This window comes from Dendrobates tinctorius, unplaced genomic scaffold (genome assembly GCF_039654945.1).
Source record: "Dendrobates tinctorius isolate UK_male_01 unplaced genomic scaffold, ASM3965494v1 ptg000297l, whole genome shotgun sequence".
Lineage (NCBI taxonomy): Eukaryota > Metazoa > Chordata > Amphibia > Anura > Dendrobatidae > Dendrobates > Dendrobates tinctorius.
This window is the reverse complement of record NW_027361964.1, coordinates 2,795,935-2,805,941: the sequence shown is the minus strand read 5'-3', so window position 1 is coordinate 2,805,941 and position 10,007 is coordinate 2,795,935. Positions and strand designations below refer to the sequence as shown.

The 10,007-nt window shown below is 31.6% G+C and overlaps 1 protein-coding gene across 1 annotated transcript in view; it reads right to left on the bottom strand.

Annotated features, from left to right (window-relative positions):
• LOC141073146 (integrin alpha-M-like) overlaps positions 1-10,007 on the bottom strand; it is a 68,071-nt gene that overhangs the window by 199 nt on the left and 57,865 nt on the right. Inside the window, exons 28-29 of the mRNA XM_073560513.1 lie at positions 197-301; positions 1-111 (exon numbers count right to left, since the gene is read on the bottom strand). Of these exons, the coding sequence (XP_073416614.1) occupies positions 1-111; positions 197-301 (216 nt within the window). The remainder of the gene's footprint in view (positions 112-196; positions 302-10,007) is intronic.

Here is a 10,007-nt window from a genome sequence, read left to right as displayed (position 1 = left end):
CTTGTACAGCACTGCAGTGATGACTGCCAGCAGCAGCAGCCCCCCCACACTGCCCCCTATAATCAGGGGGAAGAAGCTGCACTCGGGGGGGATCTCCAGCGTGGTCTGTGCCTGCAGGGTAGAGGAGGTGCAGAGTGAGACCAGGGACCCTCCGTCGCCCACCGCTCCCGACACCCCAACATGTGCGGGCGACAACCTGCGCTCGGGTGAAAGGTCGCTCCTGCTCCACGATGTGCTGGAAGAGCCGGCGATCATAGGTCAACTCTGCCGAAGACTGAAGGGAAATGCTTTGCAGTCCTGTCTGATACCAGAAAACACAAGTCTGCACCACCGACCCTCATCAGGCAGCAAAGTATGCAGCAGTTATATTCTACATAGGGGGCAGTATTATAGTAGTTATATTCTTGTACATCGGAGCAGTATTATAGTAGTTATATTCTTGTACATCGGAGCAGTATTATAGTAGTTATATTCTTGTACATCGGAGCAGTATTATAGTAGTTATATTCTTGGACATGGGTCAGTATTATAGTAGTTATATTCTTGTGCATAGGGGCAGTATTATAGTAGTTATATTCTTGTACATAGGGGGCAGTATTATAGTAGTTATATTCTTGTACATAGGGGCAGTATTATAGTAGTTATATTCTTGTATATAGGGGCAGTATTATAGTAGTTATATTTTTGTATATAGGGGCAGTATTATAGTAGTTATATTCTTGTACATAGGGGCAGTATTATAGTAGTTATATTCTTGTACATAGGGGCAGTATTATAGTAGTTATATTCTTGTACATAGGGGCAGTATTATAGTAGTTATATTCTTGTACATAGGGGGCAGTATTATAGTAGTTATATTCTTGTATATAGGGGGCAGTATTATAGTAGTTATATTCTTGTACATAGGGGGCAGTATTATAGTAGTTATATTCTTGTACATAGGGGGCAGTATTATAGTAGTTATATTCTTGTACATAGGGGGCAGTATTATAGTAGTTATATTCTTGTACATAGGGGGCAGTATTATAGTAGATATATTCTTGTACATAGGAGCAGTATTATAGTAGTTATATTCTTGTACATAGGGGGCAGTATTATAGTAGTTATATTCTTGTACATAGGGAGCAGTATTATAGTAGTTATATTCTTGTACATAGGGGCAGTATTATAGTAGTTATATTCTTGTACATAGGGGCAGTATTATAGTAGTTATATTCTTGTATATAGGGGAAGTATTATAGTAGTTATATTCTTGTACATAGGGGGCAGTATTATAGTAGTTATATTCTTGTACATAGGGAGCAGTATTATAGTAGTTATATTCTTGTACATAGGGAGCAGTATTATAGTAGTTATATTCTTGTACATAGGGGCAGTATTATAGTAGTTATATTCTTGTACATAGGGGCAGTATTATAGTAGTTATATTCTTGTATATAGGGACAGTATTATAGTAGTTATATTCTTGTACATAGGGGCAGTACTATAGTAGTTATATTCTTGTACATAGTGGCAGTATTATAGTAGTTATATTCTTGTATATAGGGACAGTATTATAGTAGTTATATTCTTGTACATAGGGGGTAGTATTATAGTAGTTATATTCTTGTACATAGAGGCAGTATTATAGTAGTTATATTCTTGTACATAGGGGACAGTATTATAGTAGTTATATTCTTGTACATAGGGGGTAGTATTATAGTAGTTATATTCTTGTACATAGAGGCAGTATTATAGTAGTTATATTCTTGTATATAGGGGGCAGTATTATAGTAGTTATATTCTTGTACATAGGGGCAGTATTATAGTAGTTATATTCTTGTATATAGGGGGCAGTATTATAGTAGTTATATCCTTGTACATAGGGAGCAGTATTATAGTAGTTATATTCTTGTACATAGGGGCAGTATTATAGTAGTTATATTCTTGTATATAGGGGGCAGTATTATAGTAGTTATATTCTTGTACATAGGGGCAGTATTATAGTAGTTATATTCTTGTACATAGGGGCAGTATTATAGTAGTTATATTCTTGTACATAGGGGTCAGTATTATAGTAGTTATATTCTTGTACATAGGAGCAGTATTATAGTAGATATATTCTTGTACATAGGAGCAGTATTATAGTAGTTATATTCTTGTACATAGGAGCAGTATTATAGTAGTTATACTCTTGTACATAGGAGCAGTATTATAGTAGTTATATTCTTGTACATAGGAGCAGTATTATAGTAGTTATATTCTTGTACATAGGGGCAGTATTATAGTAGTTATATTCTTGTACATAGGAGGCAGTATTATAGTAGTTATATTCTTGTACATAGGAGGCAGTATTATAGTAGTTATATTCTTGTACATAGGAGGCAGTATTATAGTAGTTTTATTCTTGTACATAGGAGCAGTATTATAGTAGTTATATTCTTGTACATAGGGGTAGTATTATAGTAGTTATATTCTTGTACATAGGGGACAGTATTATAGTAGTTATATTCTTGTACATAGGGGGCAGTATTATAGTAGTTATATTCTAGTACATAGGAGCAGTATTATAGTAGTTATATTCTTGTACATAGGGGCAGTATTATAGTAGTTATATTCTTGTACATAGGGGCAGTATTATAGTAGTTATACTCTTGTACATAGGAGCAGTATTATAGTAGATATATTCTTGTACACAGGAGCAGTATTATAGTAGTTATATTCTTGTACATAGGGGACAGTATTATAGTAGTTATATTCTTGTACATAGGGGGCAGTATTATAGTAGTTATATTCTTGTACATAGGAGCAGTATTATAGTAGATATATTCTTGTACATAGGAGCAGTATTATAGTAGTTATATTCTTGTACATAGGGGTAGTATTATAGTAGTTATATTCTTGTACATAGGGGACAGTATTATAGTAGTTATATTCTTGTACATAGGGGGCAGTATTATAGTAGTTATATTCTTGTACATAGGGGCAGTATTATAGTAGTTATATTCTTGTACATAGGGGCAGTATTATAGTAGTTATATTCTTGTACATAGGGGCAGTATTATAGTAGTTATACTCTTGTACATAGGAGCAGTATTATAGTAGATATATTCTTGTACACAGGAGCAGTATTATAGTAGTTATATTCTTGTACATAGGGGACAGTATTATAGTAGTTATATTCTTGTACATAGGGGGCAGTATTATAGTAGTTATATTCTTGTACATAGGAGCAGTATTATAGTAGATATATTCTTGTACATAGGAGCAGTATTATAGTAGTTATATTCTTGTACATAGGAGCAGTATTATAGTAGTTATATTCTTGTACATAGGAGCAGTATTATAGTAGTTATATTCTTGTACATAGGGGCAGTATTATAGTAGTTATATTCTTGTACATAGGAGCAGTATTATAGTAGTTATACTCTTGTACATAGTAGCAGTATTATAGTAGATATATTCTTGTACATAGGGGACAGTATTATAGTAGTTATATTCTTGTACATAGGAGCAGTATTATAGTAGTTATACTCTTGTACATAGGAGCAGTATTATAGTAGTTATATTCTTGTACATAGGGGCAGTATTATAGTAGTTATATTCTTGTACATAGGGGACAGTATTATAGTAGTTATATTCTTGTACATAGGGGGCAGTATTATAGTAGTTATATTCTTGTACATAGGGGGCAGTATTATAGTAGTTATATTCTTGTACATAGGAGGCAGTATTATAGTAGTGTTATTCTGGTACATAGGAGCAGTATTATAGTAGATATATTCTTGTACATAGGGGCAGTATTATAGTAGTTATATTCTTGTACATAGGAGCAGTATTATAGTAGTTATACTCTTGTACATAGTAGCAGTATTATAGTAGATATATTCTTGTACATAGGGGACAGTATTATAGTAGTTATATTCTTGTACATAGGAGCAGTATTATAGTAGTTATACTCTTGTACATAGGAGCAGTATTATAGTAGTTATATTCTTGTACATAGGGGCAGTATTATAGTAGTTATATTCTTGTACATAGGGGACAGTATTATAGTAGTTATATTCTTGTACATAGGGGGCAGTATTATAGTAGTTATATTCTTGTACATAGGAGGCAGTATTATAGTAGTGTTATTCTGGTACATAGGAGCAGTATTATAGTAGTTATATTCTTGTACATAGGGGCAGTATTATAGTAGTTATATTCTTGTACATAGGGGACAGTATTATAGTAGTTATATTCTTGTACATAGGGGGCAGTATTATAGTAGTTATATTCTAGTACATAGGAGCAGTATTATAGTAGATATATTCTTGTACACAGGAGCAGTATTATAGTAGTTTTATTCTTGTACATAGGGGCAGTATTATAGTAGTTATATTCTTGTACATAGGAGGCAGTATTATAGTAGTTTTATTCTTGTACATAGGAGCAGTATTATAGTAGTTATATTCTTGTACATAGGAGCAGTATTATAGTAGTTATATTCTTGTACATAGGAGCAGTATTATAGTAGTTATACTCTTGTACATAGGAGCAGTATTATAGTAGTTATATTCTTGTACATAGGAGGCAGTATTATAGTAGATATATTCTTGTACATAGGGGCAGTATTATAGTAGTTATATTCTTGTACATAGGAGGCAGTATTATAGTAGTTTTATTCTTGTACATAGGAGGCAGTATTATAGTAGTTTTATTCTTGTACATAGGAGCAGTATTATAGTAGTTATATTCTTGTACATAGGAGCAGTATTATAGTAGTTATATTCTTGTACATAGGAGCAGTATTATAGTAGTTATACTCTTGTACATAGGAGCAGTATTATAGTAGATATATTCTTGTACATAGGGGCAGTATTATAGTAGTTATATTCTTGTACATAGGAGCAGTATTATAGTAGTTATACTCTTGTACATAGTAGCAGTATTATAGTAGATATATTCTTGTACATAGGGGACAGTATTATAGTAGTTATATTCTTGTACATAGGAGCAGTATTATAGTAGTTATACTCTTGTACATAGGAGCAGTATTATAGTAGTTATATTCTTGTACATAGGGGCAGTATTATAGTAGTTATATTCTTGTACATAGGGGACAGTATTATAGTAGTTATATTCTTGTACATAGGGGGCAGTATTATAGTAGTTATATTCTTGTACATAGGAGCAGTATTATAGTAGTTATACTCTTGTACATAGGAGCATTATTATAGTAGATATATTCTTGTACACAGGAGCAGTATTATAGTAGTTATATTCTTGTACATAGGAGCAGTATTATAGTAGTTATATTCTTGTACATAGGAGCAGTATTATAGTAGATATATTCTTGTACATTGGTGCAGTATTATAGTAGTTATATTCTTGTACATAGGAGCAGTATTATAGTAGTTATACTCTTGTACATAGGAGCAGTATTATAGTAGATATATTCTTGTACATTGGTGCAGTATTATAGTTGTTATATTCTTGTACATAGGAGCAGTATTATAGTAGTTATATTCTTGTACATAGGGAGCAGTATTATAGTAGATATATTCTTGTACACAGGAGCAGTATTATAGTAGTTATATTCTTGTACATAGGGGCAGTATTATAGTAGTTATATTCTTGTACATAGGGGCAGTATTATAGTAGTTATATTCTTGTACATAGGGAGCAGTATTATAGTAGTTATATTCTTGTACATAGGGGGCAGTATTATAGTAGTTATATTCTTGTACATAGGGGCAGTATTATAGTAGATATATTCTTGTACACAGGAGCAGTATTATAGTAGTTATATTCTTGTACATAGGGGCAGTATTATAGTAGATATATTCTTGTACACAGGAGCAGTATTATAGTAGTTATATTCTTGTATATAGGAGCAGTATTATAGTAGATATATTCTTGTACACAGGAGCAGTATTATAGTAGTTATATTCTTGTACACAGGGGTAGTATTATAGTAGTTATATTCTTGTACATAGAGGCAGTATTATAGTAGGTATATTCTTGTACATAGGGGCAGTATTATAGTAGTTATATTCTTGTACATAGGGGCAGTATTATAGTAGTTATATTCTTGTACATAGGGAGCAGTATTATAGTAGATATATTCTTGTACACAGGAGCAGTATTATAGTAGTTATATTCTTGTACATAGAGGGCAGTATTATAGTAGATATATTCTTGTACATAGGGAGCAGTATTATAGTAGTTATATTCTTGTACATAGGGGGCAGTATTATAGTAGTTATATTCTTGTACATAGGGGTAGTATTATAGTAGTTATATTCTTGTACATAGGGGGCAGTATTATAGTAGTTATATTCTTGTACACAGGAGCAGTATTATAGTAGCTATATTCTTGTACATAGGGGTAGTATTATAGTAGTTATATACTTGTACATAGGAGCAGTATTATAGTAGTTATATTCTTGTACATAGGGGCAGTATTATAGTAGTTATATTCTTGTACATAGGGGGCAGTATTATAGTAGTTATATTCTTGTACATAGGGGGCAGTATTATAGTAGTTATATTCTTGTACACTGGAGCAGTATTATAGTAGCTATATTCTTGTACATAGGGGCAGTATTATAGTAGTTATATTCTTGTACATAGGGGTAGTATTATAGTAGTTATATTCTTGTACATAGGGGCAGTATTATAGTAGTTATATTCTTGTACACAGGAGCAGTATTATAGTAGCTATATTCTTGTACATAGGGGTAGTATTATAGTAGTTATATTCTTGTACATAGGGGGCAGTATTATAGTAGATATATTCTTTACATAGGGGCAGTATTATAGTAGATATATTCTTGTACACAGGAGCAGTATTATAGTAGTTATATTCTTGTACATAGGGGCAGTGTTATAGTAGTTATATTCTTGTACATAGGGGCAGAATTATAGTAGTTATATTCTTGTACATAGGGAGCAGTATTATAGTAGATATATTCTTGTACACAGGAGCAGTATTATAGTAGTTATATTCTTGTACACAGGGGTAGTATTATAGTAGTTATATTCTTGTACATAGGGGGCAGTATTATAGTAGATATATTCTTGTACATAGGAGCAGTATTATAGTAGTTATATTCTTGTACATAGGGGCAGTATTATAGTAGATATATTCTTGTACACAGGAGCAGTATTATAGTAGTTATATTCTTGTACATAGGGGTAGTATTATAGTAGTTATATTCTTGTACATAGGGGGCAGTATTATAGTAGTTATATTCTTGTACATAGGGGTAGTATTATAGTAGTTATATTCTTGTACATAGGGGGCAGTATTATAGTAGTTATATTCTTGTACACAGGAGCAGTATTATAGTAGCTATATTCTTGTACATAGGGGTAGTATTATAGTAGTTATATTCTTGTACATAGGAGCAGTATTATAGTAGTTATATTCTTGTACATAGGGGAAGTATTATAGTAGTTATATTCTTGTACATAGGGGGCAGTATTATAGTAGTTATATTCTTGTACATAGGGGGCAGTATTATAGTAGTTATATTCTTGTACACAGGAGCAGTATTATAGTAGCTATATTCTTGTACATAGGGGCAGTATTATAGTAGTTATATTCTTGTACATAGGGGCAGTATTATAGTAGTTATATTCTTGTACATAGGGACAGTATTATAGTAGTTATATTCTTGTACATAGGAGCAGTATTATAGTAGTTATATTCTTGTACATAGGGGGCAGTATTATAGTAGTTATATTCTTGTACATAGGGGCAGTATTATAGTAGTTATATTCTTGTACACAGGAGCAGTATTATAGTAGCTATATTCTTGTACATAGGGGCAGTATTATAGTAGTTATATTCTTGTACATAGGGGGCAGTATTATAGTAGTTATATTCTTGTACACAGGAGCAGTATTATAGTAGCTATATTCTTGTACATAGGGGCAGTATTATAGTAGTTATATTCTTGTACATAGGAGCAGAATTATAGTAGTTATATTCTTGTACATAGGAGCAGTATTATAGTAGTTATATTCTTGTACATAGGAGCAGTATTATAGTAGCTATATTCTTGTACATAGGGGCAGTATTATAGTAGTTATATTCTTGTACATAGGGGCAGTATTATAGTAGTTATATTCTTGTACACAGGAGCAGTATTATAGTAGCTATATTCTTGTACATAGGGGTAGTATTATAGTAGTTATATTCTTGTACATAGGAGCAGTATTATAGTAGTTATATTCTTGTACATAGGAGCAGTATTATAGTAGTTATATTCTTGTACATAGGAGCAGTATTATAGTAGTTATATTCTTGTACATAGGGGCAGTATTATAGTAGTTATATTCTTGTACATAGGGGCAGTATTATAGTAGTTATATTCTTGTACATAGGAGCAGTATTATAGTAGTTATATTCTTGTACATAGGGGCAGTATTATAGTAGTTATATTCTTGTACATAGGGGACAGTATTATAGTAGTTATATTCTTGTACATAGAGGCAGTATTATAGTAGTTATATTCTTGTATATAGGGACAGTATTATAGTAGTTATATTCTTGTACATAGGAGCAGTATTATAGTAGTTATATTCTTTTACATAGGGAGCAGTATTATAGTAGTTATATTCTTGTACATAGGGGCAGTATTATAGTAGTTATATTCTTGTACATAGGGGCAGTATTATAGTAGTTATATTCTTGTACATAGGTGCAGTATTATAGTAGCTATATTCTTGTACATAGGGGCAGTATTATAGTAGTTATATTCTTGTGCATAGGGAGCAGTATTATAGTAATTATATTCTTGTACATAGGAGCAGTATTATAGTAGTTATATTCTTGTACATAGGTGCAGTATTATAGTAGTTATATTCTTGTACATAGGGGCATTATTATAGTAGTTATATTCTTGTACATAGGGGCATTATTATAGTAGTTATACTCTTGTACATAGGAGCAGTATTATAGTAGTTATATTCTTGTACATAGGTGCAGTATTATAGTAGTTATATTCTTGTACATAGGGGCAGTATTATAGTAGTTATATTCTTGTATATAGGAGCAGTATTATAGTAGTTATATTCTTGTACATAGGAGCAGTATTATAGTAGTTATATTCTTGTACATAGGGGCAGTATTATAGTAGTTATATTCTTGTACATAGGGGGCAGTATTATAGTAGTTATATTCTTGTACATAGGGGCAGTATTATAGTAGTTATATTCTTGTACATAGGAGTAGTATTATAGTAGTTATATTCTTGTATATAGGAGTAGTATTATAGTAGTTATATTCTTGTATATAGGGGCAGTATTATAGTAGTTATATTCTTGTACATAGGGGGCAGTATTATAGTAGTTATATTCTTGTACATAGGAGTAGTATTATAGTAGTTATATTCTTGTATATAGGAGTAGTATTATAGTAGTTATATTCTTGTATATAGGGGCAGTATTATAGTAGTTATATTCTTGTACATAGGGAGCAGTATTATAGTAGTTATATTCTTGTACATAGGGGGCAGTATTATAGTAGTTATATTCTTGTACATAGGGGCAGTATTATAGTAGTTATATTCTTGTACATAGGGGCAGTATTATAGTAGTTATATTCTTGTACATAGGAGCAGTATTATAGTAGTTATATTCTTGTACATAGGGGGCAGTATTATAGTAGTTATATTCTTGTACATAGGGAGCAGTATTATAGTAGTTATATTCTTGTACATAGGAGCAGTATTATAATAGTTATATTCTTGTACATAGGAGCAGTATTATAGTAGTTATATTCTTGTACATAGGAGCAGTATTATAGTAGTTATATTCTTGTACATAGGAGCAGTATTATAGTAGTTATATTCTTGTACATAGGGGGCAGTATTATAGTAGTTATATTCTTGTACATAGGGGCAGTATTATAGTAGTTATATTCTTGTACATAGGAGCAGTATTATAATAGTTATATTCTTGTACATAGGAGCAGTATTATAGTAGTTATATTCTTGTACATAGGGAGCAGTATTATAGTAGTTATATTCTTGTAC